At 37.6% G+C, this 23,936-nt stretch overlaps 1 protein-coding gene across 1 annotated transcript in view; it reads right to left on the reverse strand.

The window, feature by feature from the left end:
- Positions 1–4,519: 4,519 nt before the first annotated feature.
- The window catches only part of dnah2 (dynein, axonemal, heavy chain 2), a 170,353-nt gene continuing 150,936 nt past the window's right edge, over positions 4,520–23,936 (reverse strand). Inside the window, exons 74-88 of the mRNA XM_051898662.1 lie at positions 23,621–23,820; positions 21,883–22,009; positions 21,527–21,713; positions 19,844–19,992; positions 18,906–19,089; positions 18,023–18,213; positions 17,726–17,917; positions 16,866–17,050; positions 15,365–15,599; positions 15,129–15,280; positions 14,899–15,013; positions 9,764–9,940; positions 7,314–7,388; positions 5,022–5,172; positions 4,520–4,905 (exon numbers count right to left, since the gene is read on the reverse strand). Of these exons, the coding sequence (XP_051754622.1) occupies positions 4,751–4,905; positions 5,022–5,172; positions 7,314–7,388; positions 9,764–9,940; positions 14,899–15,013; positions 15,129–15,280; positions 15,365–15,599; positions 16,866–17,050; positions 17,726–17,917; positions 18,023–18,213; positions 18,906–19,089; positions 19,844–19,992; positions 21,527–21,713; positions 21,883–22,009; positions 23,621–23,820 (2,475 nt within the window). The 3' untranslated portion in view covers positions 4,520–4,750. The remainder of the gene's footprint in view (positions 4,906–5,021; positions 5,173–7,313; positions 7,389–9,763; positions 9,941–14,898; positions 15,014–15,128; positions 15,281–15,364; positions 15,600–16,865; positions 17,051–17,725; positions 17,918–18,022; positions 18,214–18,905; positions 19,090–19,843; positions 19,993–21,526; positions 21,714–21,882; positions 22,010–23,620; positions 23,821–23,936) is intronic.

Consider the following 23,936-nt stretch of genomic DNA (forward strand, 5'->3'; position numbering starts at 1 on the left):
GGACCCGCACCGCCCCGCCTCCGTTTCTCCCGGACGCTCAAGACTTCCAAATTCCACCATCACTCACTCCATCTGAGCAGAGAGCAGGGTGTCCGTTCCCTGGGCTGCTTTGAGGGATAATGTGGGGCTGGTAGTGTTGATGGGGATGTATTGATTTTGTGTCATCTCTAGTGAATTAACCCTTCTATTGTCTTCAGGTCATTTATGACCCCCCCCCCCAAAAAACAAAACAAAACGTGTTTAGAGCTGGAAATAGGGTTTGTGACAAGAGTATCTAAACAAACAAATTTAAAAATATAATTTATATAATTTTTTTTTTTTTTTTTTTTTTTTTTTTTTTACTTTAAAACAGTGTTCCATCTGTGCTCATTATGGGTCAGATTCGCTTTCACCTTTGTTATTCAGCATTAAAAAATATTTGACAATTTCTAGCCCCCCATTTTGTGTACAAGTGCACATGTTGAACTTGCGGCCTGTTGCCTATGTGCATTTGTGAATTTATTTATGAAATGTGAACTTCCGGCAGAATTTGTTAGAAAATACATTACGCAATGAAACGTGGAAAGTGAAAAGGGACACCCTGTGTATTTAGTTTCTTAGTGAATTATTTCTATATAAAATTATATATATATATATATATATATATATATATATATATATAAATGTAGAAATTAATGAATTATATATATATATATATATATATATATATAATTTCAGCCTTGGAGAACATACAAATCTTCTTTCAAAATTAATAATACTAGTTCTGTCAAAATTAGCGCGTTAAAAATATTTAACGCAATTAACACAGCATCCGTTTTTTTCCGTCATTTTTGGCTAGCGTTACATGATCTGCTTATTAATGCAAATGCTTTTAAACCATTCAAGCGCCACAAGACAAACGAGAACGCGCTGTCTGTGAATGTCGTGTCTGACACACACACTATCCTCATAAAAGCAGTCTTAAATGAGTTAAATAACGACTTAAATGAACTTAAAGAGTTGTGAGAAAATGAGATGCGTCATGTTCGGCAGCGGCAGCTCTTAAAGTCACAGCAGCCTAATAAACCAGTTGCTGTTAAGTCTGTCATTAATGTTAATCAAAGCACAATGGTAACTGAGAAAATTGTAGCTTTAATAAGGATTAATCTACATTTAATTTATAATTTATGCAGTGATAACTGTAAAGTGTTTGATAACTTTAGTGCATTTCAGTATATTTCCTACCTGTTAGACAGGAAGGCAACAGGTAAATATGACATTTATTATAATGGGTTTATGTGAAGATTGTTTTAAGTTCACTTAAATTAAAAGTTTTTTTAAAGCCTAATAAATGTTAAAATTGAAATCTTTTAGTTGTACTGTAATGTTGAATGTCTATAATTAATGTTTAAAAAATCAATTCAATTTCATAGAGACATCAGTATTAGTAGCCTATCAGTGATACTGGCCTTCATTCATAAAAAGATGCCATTAAACAAATATTTTAAACATTAATTTGGAGCTTAACTGTGAAATCATTACAATATAAAAATATCAAAAACTCCAACTCCAATTAATTACAGAAAAAAAAAAATTATTTATTATTTTTTAATCGATTGACAGCACTAAATAATAATAATAATATATTATTTATAAACAAGTTTTCGCACAATACAGTTCAGGACCAATTTTTTTCAGTCGAGTGTCTGTAAACCTGTTGCACTGCAATCAAAAACTTTTTTTTTTTAATTCATGTGGGTCAAATTTAATTCAAAGATCACAGGTGGGTGTAGTTTGTTCTGTAATGAATGTATGATGACACATGTCTCTCGGTTAGTTGTGGAGTGGAGGGCTGTGTGTGTGTGTTCAGTGTATTCCTCACGGAATGTCTGTGGTCGGTGTTTTACTGCCATAATTGAATACACAGATGGAGGACGTTTGATGCAATACTATACAGAGAAGAGCTAACTCAATTATGTCGGTTCAAATGTAGCGAGACTCAGGACTGATGTCCCAGAGGGAACCAGATCACTCAAAACGCAAATCAGATTGTCCACTTGTCCTCAACTGGCACTCCCAGACCATTATTAAGTTCTCATCTGGTGCCTGAGAGGAGGGTACAGACAGAAATCTGGATAAACTTGTTCAAGTTTTACATCGACGCTATTGCATCTCCCCAGAGCTGCTCGGCAGCAACAAGTGTCAGATTCATGTGAGGAAATGCGAGTTGTTTCTCGTGAATGACCCTCTCACTGCAATCTCAATGGCTCTGAGGTGGGAACATTGGGGTGATGAATAAACCCAGGGGACTTTATCCTCCATTTCGCAACTCAAAAGATGTCTTTCTCTCCCTTCTTCTTTTTAACTTCCATTTTTTTGAAGAAAAAAATCTGAAGTACTCTAAAAGATTACAATGGCGCCTTGGAGGCCAATTTGAATGTGAATTAGACATGTTGCTATGAGCACCCCAACAACCAGTTAGAGGTACAGAGACACACAGACCTGTGGCTGAATAAAGAGCTCCTTACAGTCTGAGCAAGTCTGGCTCTTTCAGAAGAGGATGGCAGAGTGAATGCAGCCTTACACGGAGGCCACCCTCACTCTCTCTTTCTCTCTCCCCTTTCCTCAGAACTATTCTTCTGTTCCAGTTTCTCTGCTCTCTTGTTCTCCTCTTCCAAGAATTTCCCTCAATCTTATGAGTGTCCTGAGAAGGTCGCTGCTTCTCTCCCCCTCCAGCTCTAAAGAACAAAGATAGCCGCATACGTCAATCATCAAGTTCGACTGCGAAAAAAAAATGTAAATGACCACAAGGGTCAAACTTAAAGGAATAATTCATGTGGATGTGGTGGATACAGATGGTTTGGTGGTACGTTTCAACTTATTATCTGGCATGTGAACTCCGATTATCCTAAGCTCTGTGGAGAACTGAGTTAGCTGGATTTGCGAATTTGACACATTCCTGGATTGAAGTGAAATGACATGAAATTCAAGTATGGTAACCCATACTAGGAATTTGTCCTCTGCATTTAACCCATCCACACACTTTAGGAATAGTGAGTAGTGAACACGCACACACACACATACACACTGCAAACCGTGGACACACACACCTGGAGAAGTGGCAGCTATTTGCTGCGGGGCCCAGGGAGTGATTGGGGGTGAGGTGCCTTGCTCAGGGCCTCAGTCGTGGGTATTGAGGGTGGAAAAGAGTGCTGTTCATTCACTCCCCAACCTACATTTTCCTGCCGGTTTTGAGAATCGAACCTGCAACCTTCAGGTTACAAGTCCGACTTTCTAACCACAACTGCCCCAATTGTTCAGTACATCTCAGATTTGTTGTCAAAGCAACAGGTCTGTTAGCACAAACCTACTAGAATATACATTTGTGACCCGTGCTCGCAAAATGAGTCGGAATGCGCAAGGGCTAATTGACGATTTTGGTTAAATTTGAGGTTTTCACAAAAATGAGTTCATTAAGCCCTCGTATGGTGATCCAAATGCTTCAAATAGCAATTACACATCTAAAAGTATCTTTATTTGTATGTTTTCTGAGAGGAGCACCTTTCCTTTGTCCATGAAAATTGCAATTTTCTCTGCTTGCTTCACCACTCGCGCTTCCCCTCAGCACAAGTTTGGTATCGTTTTATAGCACAGAATTCCAACTTTGTGAATATTCATAGCGAATTTTTGATGCCATGAGTCTGAACCAATGAAATGTGATTTTCAAACTCATGCTGATGTAAACAAATCAATCTCAGTCACGCTGACTGACAGATCCGAAGCGTGCACACAAAGACGCCTCAGACAGCATGCGATCCCGATATACACAAATAAACAGAATTACAGTACTTCAAAATATAAAAGTAAAATATTGAACAAAAGTTGAATATATAAGGCAAATATATATGTGCCAAATTAGGTGTTATTATCAGGGATTTTAAGGTATGGTTGCTAGGTGATTTTGTTTTGGAACCTTCAGAAAAGGTTTTGAGAAAAACACTTCAACTTTAAACAGGTGTAGCTCAGTCATTTGAATTTGGTTTTGAACACTGATATATGAGCCCTTTCCTTTAAATGCATTAATGCATATCTACATGACTAGTTATGGGACATCTGGAGCATCTTGATGCTACATACCAAAGTCTATTTGAATGAAACAAACGGCCTAGGACAAATTTTAGAAAAGAAAATAGGGTAGGTTTCCCTAAAAATTCAAATAGTAGAAAATTTTAATGAAAAAAATTTATTAATTCATAAATAAAACGGTACAGAAGAATACTTGTATTCTAGTTCAGATCATTCCTGAGCTCTAAAAAGTAAATTCATCAACTGTAGCGCCACCTTCTGGTTGATTATCACAAAATTCGATTCACAACCTCTTGCTGACATCCTGCAGGCATGTACTGAATTTTATGATGATTGCCCAATTATTGGATGTTAAAGTATTTTATCTTTTAAGTCTCGCAATTATTGGCTGTTAAATTATTTTATCTTTTAAGTCTCGGAAATCTGCAACACCCCTGAATATAAAAATGAGTGATCTGTTTTGTCTCTTTTATTAAACACATTTGTATTAAATTACAATTCTGCAAGTTCATAAAAACAAAACAAATTGCAATGGGTTTTTCAATAAGTGATTTAGCACATATTACATTCTCTTTTTAAATTAAATTTACTGACTGTGTAAGAGTGCTAACAAGTGCTTGTCTATTGTGCACTGTATAAAATTAGATATGGAGTGTTAATGAAGTGTCACTGAAAGTGTGAGTGTTTAGCTATCAAGGCTCATGAGCAGAGCGGTTCCTCTCTTGACCCAGTGATCATAAGGCACAGCTCCAGACTTCAGATCAACTGCCACCACGAATGACGGGCGACCAGTACCGCCAGACCGTACGGGGTAGTAGTAGCAGGGACAGGAGTACATATCTGCACACACACATCAGAACATCAACAATTACTGAAAGGACCGACTTAAACTTGACAGCTGAATTCAAGAGAGAAGATTTAGTAACACAGGGATGTGTGTAAGACTGTGTACTCACTCTTGGCGACCCTCTTGCGGCTCTCCACAGGTTTGAAGTGGATGGTGGGCATGGGACAGACCAGCTGCATGGGCTCTGCCTCCACCAGACAGGAAGCTTTCTTATCCCAACCCGCCCCCTCCAGATACAGCCCTTGGATAAGCACTCCATCCTGGAGGAGAGGAGGGGAACAAGAGGTCGAGTGCAAAACAAAGTCATTGAGAGAGAGCATGAGGGAGTCTACAGTGCAATATAAGTGAAATATTGAGTACCAGTGACAACCAATCAAAAGGTAAAAATTTATATAGAATATCACAAGTATCATAAGTATCCAAACTTGTCAATTACTTTTTTCACACAGAGATTGGTGCTTTTTGATGGTTTTCATCCAAGTCAACAGAAAAATCGTTTGCAAGAGGCGATGTTCACCCAGGATTTGTTCTTACATGTTTTCCACATGTACATTTTAATTGTCAGTCAATTCATACATACCCAACAATTTCTACCCGCTAAAATATTTTAGAGATTGGCATGAACTATAAAGATGTACAATCATTATAAAAATAACTAAATAATAAGAAATATCTTGATTTTTAGTTGTAGCTGATTTTTAAGCTTGTTTTGTCTTATTTTAAATAATTTTAAGTCATCTTGAGGCCCCCTTTGGAAGTTTGTTGAGGCCCCCTTGTGGGCCCTGGCCCCCTGGTTGAAAACCACTGCTCTATATGTTTCTGATCACAATAAAATGTATCCTGTATGTATCCTCTGACTTAATGTAAATGTATCCTTGACTTAATGACATTTAATGACACTTTAATGACACTTAATGACATATAACTTAATGTAAATGTATCCTTTCACTTGGCTACACATCACGTCATTTTCATTGTACATCCTGATATGAAAATAAAGATATAATGCATAAATATTATTTGGGGCAGGGAGCATACAGTCAAGTAAATTCATGAATATTTATGAACCATGTCTTCGTAGTAATAGGATTAATTTGTTCTTCAGATAATTATCACAAACCTAATATCTTCTTTTCAGCCAATAAGTCACACCTAGTGGGAGAACATCATGTAATATAATTCATATTGACAATATTAATTTAATACCAAGCCTTCACCTCAAACAGCAGCATATAGGCATGAAATGTGAGATACTTTGTGCACCTTATACATACATACATAACAGTTTGACATGCACTACCACTGAAAAGTTTGGGATCTGTAAGTTTTTATGAAAGAAAGAAAATGAATACTGTTTGTTCAGCAAGGACAAGTTAAAGGATTAGTTCACTTTAAAATGAAAATTACCCCAAGATTTACTCACCCTCAAGCCATCCTAGATGTATATGACTTTCTTCTTTCTGATGAACACAATCGAAGTTCAAGCTTTTTTAATGGCAGTGAACAGGACGGAGCCGTGTGTAGTACATTTATGATGGATGGATGCACTTTCTTCATACTCGTTGGTCCCGTTCACTGCCATTATAAAGCTTGGACGCATCAGGATACTTATTAACATAACTCCGATTGTGTTCATCAGAAAGAAGAAAGTCATATACACCAAGGATGGCTTGAGGGTGAGTAAAGCTTGGGGTAATTTTCATTTTAAAGTGAACTAATTCTTTAAATGGTCAAAAATGACTGTAAAGACATTTATAATGTTACAAGATATTTCTATTTCAAATAAATTACGTTCTTTTAAACTTTCTATTCATTAAAGAATCCTGAAAAAATGTCCACAAGCACAGAGAGACAGCCAGTGGATGAATCTAAACTTACTGTGTTTTAGTGGGTGTACAAATGAACCTTGTTTTAAAAAGATCATAAAGATCATTTTCCTGTTACATGTATTACAAGACTTAGTTTATTGTTTATGTATTGTATATTTTTTTGTTTGTTTCATAGCCAATGCTTCAGCAATACTGTACCACACATGCTAATAAAGTTTGTTTGAATTTTAAAAAAATTGAGAGAGAAAGAGTTGCTTTGTCTTTTTTTATGGTAATTGTCATAACATTTATGTATAATATGGACACTATATGTTGGACATTATATGTACTATATGAAACAATATATATGTTTTTTTTCTTTTATTTATCTATAAGTTTGTACATGTCTATTGCTTTGGCAATATTGTGCTATTTCACACAGTCATGCCAGTAAAGATCATTTGAATTGAATTGAATTGAATTGAGAGAGCGAGAGACTGAGAGAGCGAGAGAGAGAGAGAGAGAGAGAGAGAGAGATGCAAATGACAGGTGCATCAGCTCCTAATAGACAGGGGATGGCAGCAGTTACTCACCTTGGGAGGAAAAAGCAGATTGTTGTCATCCACAGTGGAGACAGTGAACTCCCAGGATAGAGTGTCTACAGACACCTGCATAGAAAACACAACACTGCTATCAGCATCACTGGCAGCATTAAAAAAAACTCTCCACACACACATACAGTTACTTTACTGCCAAAGCATGCCCACTTTGAGTATCATCAGTTCTTACTGGCCACCTGTCGGTGTGTGGGGACATTACACACTAGGACATTTGTTTTTCAGTCCATTTGCTGCAGAATTGGCTGCCCCGAAGCGTCGCAGGTATCTCTTGTTCATCAGACGCAGCTCATTTTACTGGCCCGCTCCTTAAGGAACTGAGCGGCTGAGCAGAGTATGATTCTGGGGGAGTGTGCAAAACTCCTGTCTGCAGATCCCACAAGGAATCGAGAATAAACATCATCAATGGGGTATTAGAGGGGTAATGGAGCAGGATTGCGCTGTGGCTCCTGCAGAATGTGAGTGAATGTGAATGTCAACGTCAATGAATGTATTGCGGTAAGGATTTATTACCGTGTATGTTTCTGAAATGAATTACAGACTATTGTTTTGGTGTGATTGAAGTCCCTCTGAGAAATATAATGCTGCATTTCAAAATGTAAAAATAAAAATAAAATCTTTTTCTCCCACTTACGAGTTTGGAAATCGTAATAAGGAAGCGATGCGCATTCAATTGATTTTGTTCAGAATAAAACAAACATGTTGGGCAATTTCATATTTCTTTCACTCTTTTTGAATCCCCAAGAAGCTTTTTAAGAGCTGGTACACCAAAATGAAGTGCAAAAGACAGACATTAGGTGTGTAATTGTTTCTTTATCTATGTATTTTATTATTCTTGTGCTTCCACAGAGAAAAATGGGAACTGCTTAGTCACACACTTAAGCTGTTTTCCACTGTTGGGCCAAAATGTTCTCATTGCTTAACGATTCCATTCAGTGCCGATCCGGTACAGCCGGTATGGATAAGGTTTCATTTTCCACAGTGGGGCTGATAACAGAGCTCTTTGGAATCTAATACAAATGTGTCAGTCGTTGCCTTGATAATGCAAGAGTTTACAGACCATATGCAATGTACTGTAAATAGTGACCGCGTTATGAAGGATGATCAAGTATTTCTTTTATTTTTATTATTAACTTGAGTTTATGTTGCTCAAATAGTGCACTTGGCCAGCTACAGAGAAACTGTTAGCCAGGAAACAGACAGTGTCCAATCCTGAGTGGCAACTTTTGCTGAGAATTCCAGGCCGAGAACGGTTTGTAATCGGCCCGATGGTGGAAAATCCAGAGTTTCTCACTGATTAATATATATTTTAGTCAACTGATGGTTACACTGCCGTTCAAAAATTTGTGGTCAGTAGGATTATATTCAATGTTTATGAAAGAAGTCTCATTTTTTTATTCAAGATTGTTTGCTTAAATGAAAGTCAATTTTAATCAATTTAATGTGTCCTTACTGAATAAAAGTATTAATTCTTTAACAACAACAAAAATCTGACACCAAAAGTTTGAACCGTAGTGAGCAGTGTTGCATTACTTTTAAAAGTAATGCATTTCAATATTGCGTTACTCCCTAAAAAAAGTAACTAAGCAGAGAGCTTTTATTATAACAACAAAAAGGTTCTATTTTTGGCAAATGTTAAGGCCCTTTCACACCAAAAGTGAAATGAATAAGCTTCAGGCTGAAGGAAATGCATATTTATGCCTGTACAGTAGAGGGCTCAACTCAAACAAACCTTTCAGCTGTGCTGCCATTCTAGATTAAAGAAAAATAGGATACAGGAGAAGGAAGTTCAACAGTCTTATTTCTAAATCTAATCTAAAGTAATTTTTCTTATTAGTATGGTTGAATTAGATCACTGACGGTCAGCAGCAAAGACACTGGTAAATAAAGTGAGATTAAATACATAAAGTATATTTGTGTAATTTAATATAGTTAATTATTACAGGTTTGCGTAAAAAAACAGATTGCATTTCACTGTTTTTATTAATTTTGAGGAATAATGAATGTTTTCGTCCAAGTGAAATGAGTAAATGCATGTTCACATTTAGTCTAGAACTACAATAACCATCATGTTTACACACACAACAGCTCTGGACTTTATTTCTTTCAACATGGGGACACGAGAGCTGTCAGTCAATACATGTGAAAAAGTAACTCTGATATTTTGTTGTAAATTGAAAAAATGACTTTGCTAGTTATTTGAAAAAGTAATCTGATCACGTAACTCAAGTTACTTGTAATGCGTTATTACCAACACTGGTAGTGAGCACTCTCTAGTTTGTGTGACTGTGTAAGTAGAAGAGGACACTAAAGAGTCTTCACCACGTGTTTGACATCCTGAGAGTGTACTCAGACTCTGTTAAGTATGTGTGAATATGTATGAGTCTCATGATGTGTTGTTGAGTTTGTGTGTGCGCGAGTCTCACGTTGTTCTGGCGTGCAGAGCTCTGTAGTACGGCGGTGAGGAAACCAGTAGGGAAGGTAAATCCAGACAACCAGAAGAGGACAGGAGGGTGAGCAGTTTCTGCCCAGCGAGCAAACTGCTCCACACGCTGGCACAGGTCCCGTGTCCACGATGCCAAGGGCTTCAGAGATGGGTATGCCTAAGGATAGAGAGTGTCTCATTACAGAAGCGAGTCTTTTTTAGTGGTGTAAATAATGATCTTACTTTTCTGTAACAGTATTTGCACAGTGCAGGAATTTGACACTAGATGAATGAAATCTGGTAAAGGGCAAAACATCAACTTCAAACGACACAAAATAGCTTTGTGACATCTATCTCCACTTACAGCAAGGCCTTTCATTCAGTATTGTGTAATTCAGAGTTCAGTTTATGAGAACTGCCGCTCAAGGCCTTGAGGAGGACACAAAGGAAGAGTTTCTGTTGGTTTGGATGAGACGCATTACTGTCTGTCATGAAGAATGTCTTGAGTGATTGAATTGCAGAATGTAAAATTACAGCTGGATTTAAAAGACATTTAAACAAGTCTTACACAACCGGTTCAAATCGAGCAATTAAACTAACATAAATCTGACAGTGCAGAACAGTATGGTGCAATGTTTTCTGGAATTCTGGGGACAGAAGAAATTATTCACCCTTCAGTGTTATTTTTGGTGTTCAAAGAACAAAGATATTTGGATTTGATAAAAAAAGGAAAGAAAAATCAAACGTGAGTGTGGCTGGTGCCAAAGGAATTAGCATTTCAAACGCAGCGACTGCCACACAGCACTAGGAAAATACTCATGATTAGTTTCGTTTCACACTGTGCCATAAAAAACCTTTATGCATTTAGGTTCTCGCTGGCATGAAAATGAGAACGTTTTGAGATATTTCTAGGTGGAATAAATGCTGATGCTTTTACCCTTTGAAACAGGGACAACACAAAGTGATATAAATGAGGATAAAAGGTTTCGATGGAGTATCTGCTCATGTTTTTATCTGATCTAGCACTCAAGAGCAGTAGTTCCCAAACTTTTGCGCCACCCACACACCAAATGGAAGATGTGCATGAAAATGGGGTGCCCTAAATAATCAGCCAAACCCTTGGTCCCACAATGCAGCACAGAGGCGGTATAAATGTATTTAAAAATGAATCACAATTGTGGGAACAACTGTGTGATGCCCACTGTTGTTTTTTTTTGAAGAAAAATCTGCTCAAATGCCCACATTTCAACACCAACAATGACAGGGAGGGAAAAAAAGAACAGACATATGGTATGCTCTTAAAAAAGAAAAACCTTATTGACATTGAGTTAGCATAAATTGATAAATGGCACATAAATTAATTTGCTTTTATTAATATAAGCTGAGTTTTTGTTTATTGAAATACAGCTAAAATAAAGGGTGCCAACCAACTGAAATAAGTTTAAATTCAAGTACTAAAATTACTAAAAATAAAGCTAAAAGAAATATAAAAATGCCTAAAAATTACAAAAGCACATAACAAAAATACTAAAACTTTGGAAACTAAATATATGAAGCTAATCCAATAGTACAATAGTATTAAAATAGTACATAAATAATACTACAATAACACTGATTGGTGCCTATGGACCTACAGTTAATCAAAAGCCGCTTTTCCACCATCGGGCCAAACCATTCTCATTGCTTAAAGTGTTAGTTCACCCAAAAATGAAAATTCTGTCATTAATTACTTACCTTCATGTCGTTCCACACCCGTAAGACCTTTGTTCATCTTCGTAACACAAATTAAGATATTTTTGATAAAATCCGATGGCTCAGTGAGGCCTACATCGCCAACAAGACAATTAATACTTTCAAATGCCCAGAAAGCTACTAAAGAGGCATTTAAAACAGTTCATGTGACTACGGTGGTTCAACCTTAATGTTATGAAGTGACGAGAATACTTTTTGTGCGCCAAAAAAACCCCTAAAATAACGACTTTATACAACAATATCTAGAGATGGGCGATTTCAAAACACTGCTTCATGAAGCTTCGAAGCTTTACGAATCTTTTGTTTCAAATCAGTGGTCCGGAGTGCGTATCAAACTGCCAAAGCTACGTGATTTCCGTAAACGAGGCTTCGTTACGTGATAAGTGTTTCAAAATATCAATGGTTTACCACTGGGGGACGTGACTTTGGCAGTTTGATACGTGCTCCAAACCACTGATTCGAAACAAAAGATTCGTAAAGCTTCAAAGCTTCATAAAGCAGTGTTTTGAAATCGCCCATCACTAGATATTGTTGAATAAAGTCATTATTTTGTTTTTTTGGCACACAAAAAGTATTCTCATCGCTTCATATCATTAAGGTTGAACCACTGTAGTCACATGAACTGTTTTAAATACGTCTTTAGTAGCTTCCTGGGCATTTGAAAGTGTTAATTGCTGGCAATGTAGGCCTCCTCACTGAGCCATCGGATTTTATGAAAAATATCATAATCTGTGTTCTGAAGATGAACAATGGTCTTACGGGTGTGGAACAACATGAGGGTGAGTAATTAATGACATCTTTTTTCTTTTTTTTTGGGGTGAACTAACCCTTTAACTGTTCCATTCCATGCCGATCCGGCCCAGCTAGTACAGATATGGTTTCATTTTCCACTGTGGGGCTATCAGAAATGGGCTTCCACAGTTTGGGAATCACTGATCCCAGGTCAGTAAAAAAGGACACCAGATCCAATAAATGATGTGAGTGTTATCTTTTAATAGCCTTTAAGGTCACAACGGGTTATGTCAACAGTGTCAAAGTGACATATGAGGTCCAATACCTCCACCACTCACAGGCCAGCAGTTATAGAGCATGAAGAAGGGAGGAAAAAGAGAAATGATGAGAAGAAGAGCAGAGAGAGTCAGCGGCAAATGAAAGTCATATCTCAGCAGAGATACAAAGAGTCACTGCCAAAATATAACACTGGACAGAGACAGAGGAACTGTGCGTTCAGTGTTAAAGATAGGCTGATGGATGGAGAGAAAAAAAGAGAGAAAGAGAAAGACAGTAATGAGGCACCGCAGACGGCAGAAGGATAGTCCCAGCTGGAGAGGAAGTCTTAATGGATGTTCTCCACTTATTTTGTAAAAGAGGGGCAGAAAGACAAGGGAAGAGACAGAATAGAGGGATGGATGGATTGGCGTTTGGATCGGTATATAGGTCATACACTTACTGAAGATCTTCAAGTAAACATGGTTTTGTTTATTCAGCTTATTTGAATGCAATTAGCCTTAGCAATGAACCAAGAAGCCTGCGCGCACACACACAGTATAAGGCTGTACTGCATTGCACAAGGTCTAACGCACACAGACTGCCCTTGTTGACCTTAAAATAACACACAAAAGCTTTAGTAACATGTTCTGCAGACTGAGGCTTGTGCATTCTCTTGACATGAATCGAGCAGCTCTCACTCAATAACAAACGAGCAGTGTTTAAACCCAAGGTGAGTGTGTGCGTTTAATCTTCTAAATGTTGCTCTGTTCACCTCATCCTTCACAGAGCAATCCTCTCAACCATTCATTCACACACTCCTGATGCTCTCTGCTAAACTCACACCTCTGACCTTACAGCCCACTTTCACACACTCACGCAGGGCTGTATTACAATGACAACAAGACCCGGTGTGTGTGATTCATAGTTATTCAAGCACTGTTCCAAAGCCTAGTGAGATGTTTACCTAGACAGAACTTCAAAGGGAGCAGTGGGAGAATATGTTACCCTCTAAGAAAACTTGTTTTGGTCAAATTGCATGTATTCTGTGCAGAGAAGGCAAGCCCAGATATACAATATACATACTTCTGTTCAAAAGTTTGGGGTCAGTAAGATGTCTTTTTATTAAAATTAATACTTTTATTTATCATGGATGCATTATATTGATTAAAAGTGACAGTAAAGAAAGACTTAAATTATTTTTAAAAGATTTCAAATTCAAATTGTAAAATTTCTATTAAATGCAAAATATGTAGTTTTTTGCCGCTAGAGGTCGCCTATTCAAAAGGCGTAGATTGATGACGCCGAGATTGAGCCCGGAATCATGGGAGATGTCGTCGTCACGGGACTCGGGCAGAAATCATGTTCATGGATGAGATTATTAACGTTACTGTAGTATGAAGCAGAGCAGGACCAAGTGCTGTTGGAGCTGAACGAGGCCGCTGGAGAGATTGCTAATGACAGACGAGCGTGACTCACAGCTCGAGAGCAGCAGAATTTTTATTATGCCGCAGATGACCGCTTCCACTTCTTCCGGTCAAGTGTATGTGGGGTAACGCAGTGCTGTTTATCATATTAGGTACATTAGAGTGTGTCGAAAATGATGATATAACGTTACTCTGTGCGTTTGCTCAGCTGCTGCTATGAGACACTTGGAAATCGAGGGTAACATGAGGTATGATGTCATTGATAGGTGACACATGGATGTGGTCCGTGTCCTGGTTAAAACTGCTTATTTCTCTGGATTTAAAAATTCTTGGAAACAACTGGGATAATGTAAGTAATAAAATATATAACATTGTTCTCGTGGTTTATGGATATTTTAATCCAAAAATCTTACATATTGTGCCTTTAATTAAAGAATCCTTCAAAAATGTATCACAGTTTCCACAAAAATATTAAGCAGCACAACTGTTTTCAACATTGATATTAAGAAATGTTTCTTGAGCAGTAAATCAGCATATTAGAATGATTTCTGAAGGATCATGTGACACTGAAGACTGAAGTAATAATGCTGAAAACAGCTTTGGATCACAGGAATAAATTACATTTTAAAATAGAAATATATTAAAACAGTTCATTTTTAATTGTAGTAATATTTCACAATATTACTGGTTTGAGAATAAGAATAAGAGAATTAGAGGCTTAATAATATGAGACAAAAAAAAAAAAAATCTCACCAACTTCATACTTCTGAATGTTAGTGAAGGAAGGAATTATTTACGGAAGTTTTTATCATTGACAAAAAAGACAAGACTAAAATGTAGTGAGAAAAAAATAAAAACTTTACCAAAATCCCTCTTCTATGGAAGTCAGCCAGACAGATTGACAGACAGATAGATTGACAGACAGCAGATTAATTTCTGTTACGATGCGGTTTATAGTGTCGTCCTTTACCTTTTCCCAGAGAGAAGGCACACGGGCATCGTGGATGCTGTGAAATATCTCCTCTAGACTGCTGGACATCACAACTAGACCTTTAATGCCTTTCTCCAGCTCCAACAGAGACAATCTACACACACCAAAATTCCAAGGTTAGCATGTCAGTATTGATATCCGACATCACATATAACTGTTACGCTCTGTTACACACACACACACACACACACACACACACACACACAAACCTGATGGTGTGCAGCAGTGTGTTGTATCTCTGAATCTCCTGCAGCAGTACTACATTCAGAGGTGAAAGGTCATCCTTCAGCAACTTTCTAGTACCCTCATAGTCTATCTCAGCGGGAATCTTTTGCAGAATATCAGCAGAAAGTTCTAATACCTAAAAACACATTAAATGTGTCACAAACACTGAAAGACCTTTCAAAAATGCAATAATAACAGTATACAAAGTTCGTATACACACCTTGTCTTCCCTGCTGGTTCCAGTGGTGGTGGCGTCGGTGCTGGTGACCTGCGGCTGCAGAAACAGCAGTGTGTGGAAGAGGGTTCGCGCCTCAGTGATCTGGCTGGCGATGTCAGCATTGGGGTGTTGCCCGAATAGTTCTGGATGCTCCAGTGCTGGCAACTGACCAATGAAGTCCACATATGAGGCCTGAGGTCCATCACGAGGAACATAGTAAGGGACCAAGGAGGAGACCCTACACACACACACAACAAACAACCAGCTTTTAAACACTTCTACAGGCCTATAGGCACAAAGCTTGTATATTTGGCACAGAAAATGTGCACAACACTATTTTAATGCAAAACAAAGCATATATATCAACTCTCACATCACTTCTCAATGCTGATTTGTGAATATGTTATTCTTGTCTGTCATTAGGCTGCACTGCAATGAATAGTTGGTGAATATGTTTCAACTTTGTGTCATTTAGCAAAGGATTTGGTGTGAATGGTTTAACGCGCTAATGGTTTAATTGGCTCATAAAAATGATGTACAGTAATTTCATCACATTCCCAAAATAACACATTCTTTAGTTTTTATCGAGAGTTCATATGAAATAACAGAGTAGCTAAATTGTTCGTCACTAAAACTTCACAGATACTGTAATTACTGGCAATTTCTGTTTCACCCAACAAGTTCATATTTCCTTTCCACTACTGCCTAAAACTTTAGAGCTGCCTCTGCTGTGCACTCAAGTCACCATGGAGGTACTGATTGAAGGTAATTATAGGATGTGGTTGCTATAGTAACAGATGTTCCATCCGTGTATGCGGTGTTGCTGGGTCCTGAAAGACCAGCAGACTCAGAGGAACCGGAGCACATTTAACACCAGACGCTACGAGATTCAACTTTCAGCCCCATGGGGGAGCTGTTGGTCTTTATTAGATCAGAACTGTGGCGGCAGATTTACTGGCTGAAGAGGACACACGGGAATCCTCACAGCAGGGCAAAGAGGGGTGTCAGGGATCAAAGGGTGCGTGTGTGTGATGGCTTGACATTTATTCAATGCAAAGTTTGTGTGTGATCGAGTAATGAGAAGATCTGTCCGTGAGAGTGTGTGTGATTTTCTTGTGCTTTTGCAACCAGGCAAACAGTCTTGCCATATGGGGACGCTCTATCTCTTCATAACACTCAAAAACTGTGACTAAGAGTGATGATCATACAAACACTAAAGTTATTATACAGTGTTTGGACCGAATTGAGAGTACATTAGAAATTCTGTGTGTGTGTGTTGGTATTCTACTGTAGTTTGGGGACATACTTGTCCCCAGCGGTGAGTTAAATCTGGTAAAACTTTACTTTGGAGATATTCATAAATATAACAAATCATGTTTTTTACTTTAAAAATGCAAAAGGTTTTCTTTTAGATGTAGTGTTAGGGTTTGATTTAGATAACAGCATTTATAAAACAACAGATGTCCTCATTTAGTTTGATAAAGGAGTATGTGAGTGAACTCACTTAAAGAAGGGTGTATCAATAACAGCAGGACAGAAATATTGGTTGATGTAGGTGGTAAGCAGACGCCGGTCCCAGTCATCAGTCACATGTCCTCCATAGTTGATGCCAGCGATGAGGAACTTGAGAGCGTCCCAGGGGATTTCCTCATACTCATCCAGATAAAGACTCAGAAGATTCTCACTCACCTGAAAGACAAAGAGAGAGGAGTAATTACTGTAAACACAACCGTACGGCTGTCAGAGTTGCAGATGCGGTCTGTGGAGATGTCAATGAATGAATCATATTTATGGTATTTTTTTAAAACATGTTTCGTTTTGTTTTTTAATAAGAATTTTATAGCCACAGGCAATACATATTAAATATGCAGCTTATCTTGAGCTTAAAATATTGTGAAATTTAGGCTAAAACAAGACCAGGACGCTGAGGTGAATACACAGTGTCATTGAAGATATGACTGTGGATGAGAGGCATGCTTTCTACTATTATAACTCTGACAAGCTGCCAAAGTCCAAATAATTTTGCAGCCTAAAATATATAACATATATATACTTTAATATACATGAAATAAAAGACATCAGGGGTGATCTGTACACAGTGACTGATGATGATAATGATGTTTGTCTTTGCAAAAAATGTTAATTTTTACTTGTTTATGGCCTGTGAATAAAGATTTTAGAAGAATTTATTCTCAAAGGACATTGTGTGTGGGCCTCCTTGCTTTTTACTTCTATTGTACTGTAAAATAAAAAATGAGGATTTAATAATAATAATCATTATTTACATAGGTCATACTTCTCAGGTAGGAAAATACAGAAATCCTTATAAATAGGACAATTACATCCTTGTCTTTCTTTCTCTACCTCAAAGTCAGAGTCGTTGAAGCTGTAGACGATGTTCCAGCCGAGCTGTAGGAACTTCCTCCTCTCCAGTATGATGCTGTGGAAGAAGCAGAGAGTGAAGAGCAGCCTGCGGTACAGCAGCGGCCGCGAGCAGCGCGAGAACTGAGACTCAGACACCCGCTGATAGAGACGCTTCATATTCCACTTCACCCCCTACAGAGACACACAATCACACACACACACAAAGACCACTTTAATTACAGCACACACCATTTCAAACATCTGACTACGCTGTGTGAAGTACACGTATATGTCTACCTTGGGAGGCTCAGTAGTGATTTTGATGCCCGTCTGCAGGATGGCGATGGGGAATTCTGGGTGAGGGGAGGAGCTCAGCCACAATCGGAAATCTGGATGAGATTCTTGAACTTGTAACTCGTCTACTAACTTATCCAGCTCACACATCCAAGAGAGAGACAGGTGACAATTAGCTAGGAACACCCAATGACCTACCAGAGAGAAAGAGAGTTTGATTATTAGAATTAATAAAAGTGAATTATACTTCTCATTTTCTGAAGAAAATGTGAGTGGTGCTTGCCAGTGCCAAGGTGTTGTGTGTGATTACCAAGGTGTTCTTATGTGATTGCTAAGTTAATTTTAGCATTGCTAAGCGGTTACTAGGTTGTTGTTTATTGGCCAAAGTCAAAAGAGCCCTTCCCAAGTCTCTATGATAATGATTCACTCGATGATGGTCCCTAAATGTGGATCACCCCTAGGATCCATGAACCATACCCAAGTCGCATAAAAAGGGTGGTCTAATGGTACAGTTCATGTGAACCCCAGTACAGTTTGCTGCTGATATGAACGCAATTGTACTACATGGTGTATGATTCGATAAAACTGTGTGTTTGTGTGTGTTTAGCAAAAATTGACTCCCTTCAGCAAAAATGGACTCCCACGTTCTTTAGATTCAACATTTGCAGTACATTCCCTCTCAAGAAAAATGTCTTATTATCATCAATGTTTAAAACAATTGTGCTGTTGTGCATTTTTGTGGAAACTGTGATACATTTTGATCTACTCATCTAACTGAAGAATTTTAAGGATGAACTGTTAAGAGATGGCAGATGAAGCTACAAACAGGAAGATAAATAAAGTGGTAAAAACAGAGGCAGAGAGATAGAGAGAGAAATCACTTCACCATTTTCGACTCCCTCTTTGATCAGCCGCGTTGCGATGGGTGCCTGGCCTTGACCCAGCGAGAGGGCAAAGAAGCGCTGACCCATGCCTGACGTCTCTGCCAGCTGAACCAGTGCTGCCGTTGGGTCCACACCAGGGGACAGCACAAAGATCAGAGGAGTCCTCGTGGTGCTGTCCGCTACAACCTGACACACACACACACATAGAGTAAATGGGTTTTGCTATGACTGCAGATAGGTTTGACCATTTCTATTTTCTAAGTAAATGCAAAAGTCAAAATGCATACTAAAAAAATGAGAGAAAAATAAAATTGCATTTAGGTGACCCTGAAACATATCTGATTTATTTCATACAGTCTCTCTCTCTGTCATAGGAGACGTAGGACAGCACAAATAAATAAAATAAATTAATAAAATAAAAGCCCTATTGTTGGTTGCTACAGTGTGCTCCAGAGATCCATAGAGTTAAGTTATAAAGCAGGATCACATTCAATTTTCTGAGTTCAAAAGCTGAAAATGTCAGCTTCTTATAGAATGTGTCATGGACAATCTGAGTACATTTCACCATAATGTAACGCAAAACTTTCCTGTTTTCACATCTCACCCAGGAGCCACAATGATTAAAAAAAAAAAAAGTTAATTTCTTTGCTCACTGATTCATTTCAATACTAAGCTCTTTGTGTGTATGTGTGAGTGTGTGTGTGTGTGGTTCAGGTAAACACTACAAAGATGGCAATATCCAAAATCTTTGTCCTTGTGAGAACATTGTTTGGTCCCCATGAGGAAAACAGCTTATAAAACATACCAAGTGATGTTTTTTAAAAATGCAGAAAGTTTTCTGTGATGGGTAGGTTTAGGGTTAGGGGATAAAGTATGCAGTTAAAAGTCCCAATAAAACATGGAAACCCAACATGTGTGTGTTTGTGTGTGTCTCACGCACAGCCTTCATATCAAGGATGGGCGGCTCTACGAACTGAGAGCCCAGGTTTTTGATGACAAAAGCCGTGACGCAAAGAGAGACGCGGTCCTGTCGGAGAGATCGTACAATCAGCATCCTCTGTAGCTCAGTGCAGATATTTGCCCATTCTCCTGTGCAGAGAGAGAAAGAGAGGAAAAACAAAGCAAGGAGGCAGATTGTGGTATTCAAAGTCAGGAAGGGAGAGAGGGAAGAGAAATGAAGAGGGAAATTAAGAAACAAGCTGATAATGTGTTTCACTTCACTAACTTTAAAAGGGGAATTTCATTGACTTCTATTGTTTTCATACTGCACTAATGATATTTTCTATCCCCTTACTAGGAGTCGCAAGCAGAGAATGATTTTTAAAGTACCAGAACTGAATGATGTTTGCTTCTGTTAATGGTTCCTGCACATGAATTCTTCCGCTGATATGTACAAAACATTTTAAAACCACACAACTCTGACACTGGCTCTGATTTCCAAACAAATGTCTTGATTGTGAATCAAAACCATACACAGTGACCAGCATAATCCAACCTGATTCCCAAAACAAATGATTCTTACGAGTCAATTCTTTTTAGTGATTCAAAACCATACATTATGAACAGTGTAATCGATCCCAATTCCTAAAGATTAAACTTATGAGCCAATTCTTATTAATGAATCAAAACCACACACACCGACCAGTGTAATTCGACTTCAATAACCCATAAAATTACCCTTATGAGTCAGTTCTTTACAGTGAATCAAAATCATATATCACAATAGTGTAATTCCAAAAAAAAACTTCTTCTGACCAATTATTTTTAATGAATCAAAACCATACACTACAACCAGTGAAATCCAACTTGATTCTCGAAAAAATGATTCTTATGACTGATTGTTTAATGAATCAAAACCATACACCACGAGCAGTGTAATTCAACCTGATTGTCAAACTGATGGCTCTTGTGAGCAGAATCTTTTTAGTGAATCAAACATGATTTACTAAGGCACATGACACTGTTTGTTCATATCACATCCAGTTCAAATTACACATTATGAGTTCTGTCACTACAAACACACCTTTTGTAGGAACTGCATTTCATTTTTTCAAATTCTCATATTTGGCAATGGAATTAAGTGTATTTTCCCAAATAAAAACCTTTGTTTTTATAGCACTTTATACAATACAGGTTGTTTCAAAGCAGCTTTACAGTGATAAATAGGTAAATAATGATTCAAAGACACTAACAGAATTTAAATCTACTGTACAGCAGCTCTGAAAAGACAATAGTGTCATTGTTCAGCTGGAGTCAGTTCATTGTTGATTCAGTTCAGTTCAATAACTGAGTAAAGTTCACCAATTATGAAATAAGTTAAATTCAGAAATGAAGCAGCTCTGTAGAAAAACAATGATGTCATCATCCAGCTCAGTTCATTTTTCATCCAGTAGTGTATTTCTTCCTCAAAAGCACTAGAGGAATCATTATTAAAACAATTAAGGAACCAGAATTATTTACAGAAATCAGAATCAGAATCGTTAAATTCCTTATGATCTCTATCCCGACCCCTAAACCTAACCTTATTCTAAAATTAGGTCCTCATAATGTACACCAAACTTGACACACACACGCACACACACGCACACACACGCACACACACACATTACACATTACACATTACCAGGAAGCGGTGCTTTCTCTGGTTCTGGATTGGTGTACCAGAGGTGCCAGTCTCGAGGGTACTGCTCAAACGAGGCCATGAGTCCATGGAAATTAGTCAGTTTATCCAGTTCAGTTATGTTGTCCCAGTTAGAGTCTGACAGCCAGCTAGAGCAGGGGTTATCCATCTGTTTCTTCTTATCCAGAACCTAACTCACACATACACACACCACACAGAATGCTTTATGTAACATGAGGACTTTTTTCATTTTTAAACAAGTCAAGACAATCCTTTCTTTTAATCCACTTCAGGACCAGAACAAGCATCCCCCCATCACCCCCCCCACACACACACACTGCCCCTCTTGCAGTCCTCACCAGTCCCCCCCGGAGGAAGAAGCTATATTCATCCATGTTGAGTTTCCCAGACGCCTCCAGGATCTTGGCGCACATGTGGAAACTGAACAGGAGCTTGTGACACTCAAACAGTCCTCGACAGGTGTATCTGCAAACAGATCAAACACTTTGACATCACTCTGAAAGTCAGCTTAATATGATTAAAACACATCACATCTGACACACACATAAGATGACAACAAACAGGCACTACACTACGATTTTGTATGTGACTGTATATTGTATGTGTGTGCATAAAGTACCCAGTAGTTATACTTGAGTTAAAAATAATAAAAAGATAACCCATGATGAAATACTTGAGTAGATGCTTTAAAGTAACTGTTATTGCATGCAAAGTATTGAAAAGTATGAGTGAATGGTAAAAACGATGGCATGACCTGATCATATCATAGCTATCACAGCCTAGCTGAATGGTGGGAGTGGGGCGCTGTTAGTTAGGAAGTATAGATGATTCACTAAGTTATTCACAAGAACCGTTCAGAGAGTGTGTGAGCTGACCAATAACTTGTGATTTCAATTCAGATGGTTGTGGACTAATCATTCTGAACAATTTATGAACAAATCATTTGGATTTGTTTCTGAATCTGAACTGCATCTTAAAAGAATGACGTTTGTTTGAGAATTAAACATCAATCCCAAAATGACAGACTCCTTAGTCTTCTTGAAGCTAATTTCATAGCTAGCATTTATTCATATATTTATATTAATATATTTAAGTATTTCCAACAGTTATATTAAAATACTTGTCAATATTTAATATTTACTGTGTATTTAGGATTCATAATTGTGACATAAATGCTATATACAGTCAAACCAAAATTTATTCAGACACCTTGAACATTTCATTCATTAATACAGTTTATTCACTATAGTTTAAAAAAAAAAATGGTAATAAAATATGACAAGATCTCAGAGTTAAACTGTGTCAGAAAAATATAAACTTAATTATGTCAGATAACACTTAACCAAAACATGGTCAGGTCAAAGTGTCTGAATAATTTTTGATTCCAAATTTTTATCAGTTTTACTGGTAGTCCACTGTATGAATAATTTTTGGGTATAATATGTCACAGTTTACTTTATTTTGCTATCCTCATTTACATAAATGAACTATAGTGTCCTGCACCCACCAGTAAAAATATATCAAAAATATCAAAAATGTCTGAATAATTTAATTATATCATAAAGGAATAATCATAAATATATATTTCAAAAGTTTTTTTTAAAGAAATTAATACTTTTATTTAACTGATCAAGAGAGACAGTGTAGACATCTACGTTGCTACAAATTTAAAATTACACGGTTCTTTTAAACTTTTTATTCATGTAAGAATCCTGAAACAAAGTATTATGGTTTCCTCAAAAATATTAAGCAGCACAACTGTTTTCAACATTGATAATAATAAGAAATGAGCAGCAAATTTCTGAAGAATCATGTGACACTGAAGACTGGAGTAATGATGCTGAAAATACAGCTTTGCCATCAAATGAATTAGTTATATTTTAAAATAAATTAAAATAGTATAGTTATTTTAAAAGTTTTTAATGTATCAGTACATGCTGAAGTCATCTGTAAGATTTAATAAAAATTAGGTGTTCCAAAAAACCCTGCTCAAATACAGTATCAAAGTATTTCTCCTTTCCACCTCTGTAATGATATTCATGTATGTGTGAGTGTGTGTGAGTTGGTGTTTCAGACCTGTAGACTGCATAAGTGTGGTGTCTGTTGAGGTTGTTTATCCTCTCCTCCAGTTTGTGGCTGCGGGGGCTGCTCTCTATACTCAGGGTGAACAGGTTGATGTAGGCGTCCAGTGAGAACTGATACATGGGATCTATACAGCCCAGATCATTCAGTACAAAGAACAGAATGGACGCCCTCTGGGCGCAGGGGCGGTAGGCCTGAATACACAAACACACACAGATGGGTGTCTATAGCTTTATCTGCCTCTCCTGCTATCAACATCCTCATCTCAGCAGTCTTTTTATCTGTCTGCCTTATTCAGAGCTGCAATCTT

This window comes from Ctenopharyngodon idella, chromosome 7 (genome assembly GCF_019924925.1).
Source record: "Ctenopharyngodon idella isolate HZGC_01 chromosome 7, HZGC01, whole genome shotgun sequence".
Classification (NCBI taxonomy): Eukaryota; Metazoa; Chordata; class Actinopteri; order Cypriniformes; family Xenocyprididae; genus Ctenopharyngodon; species Ctenopharyngodon idella.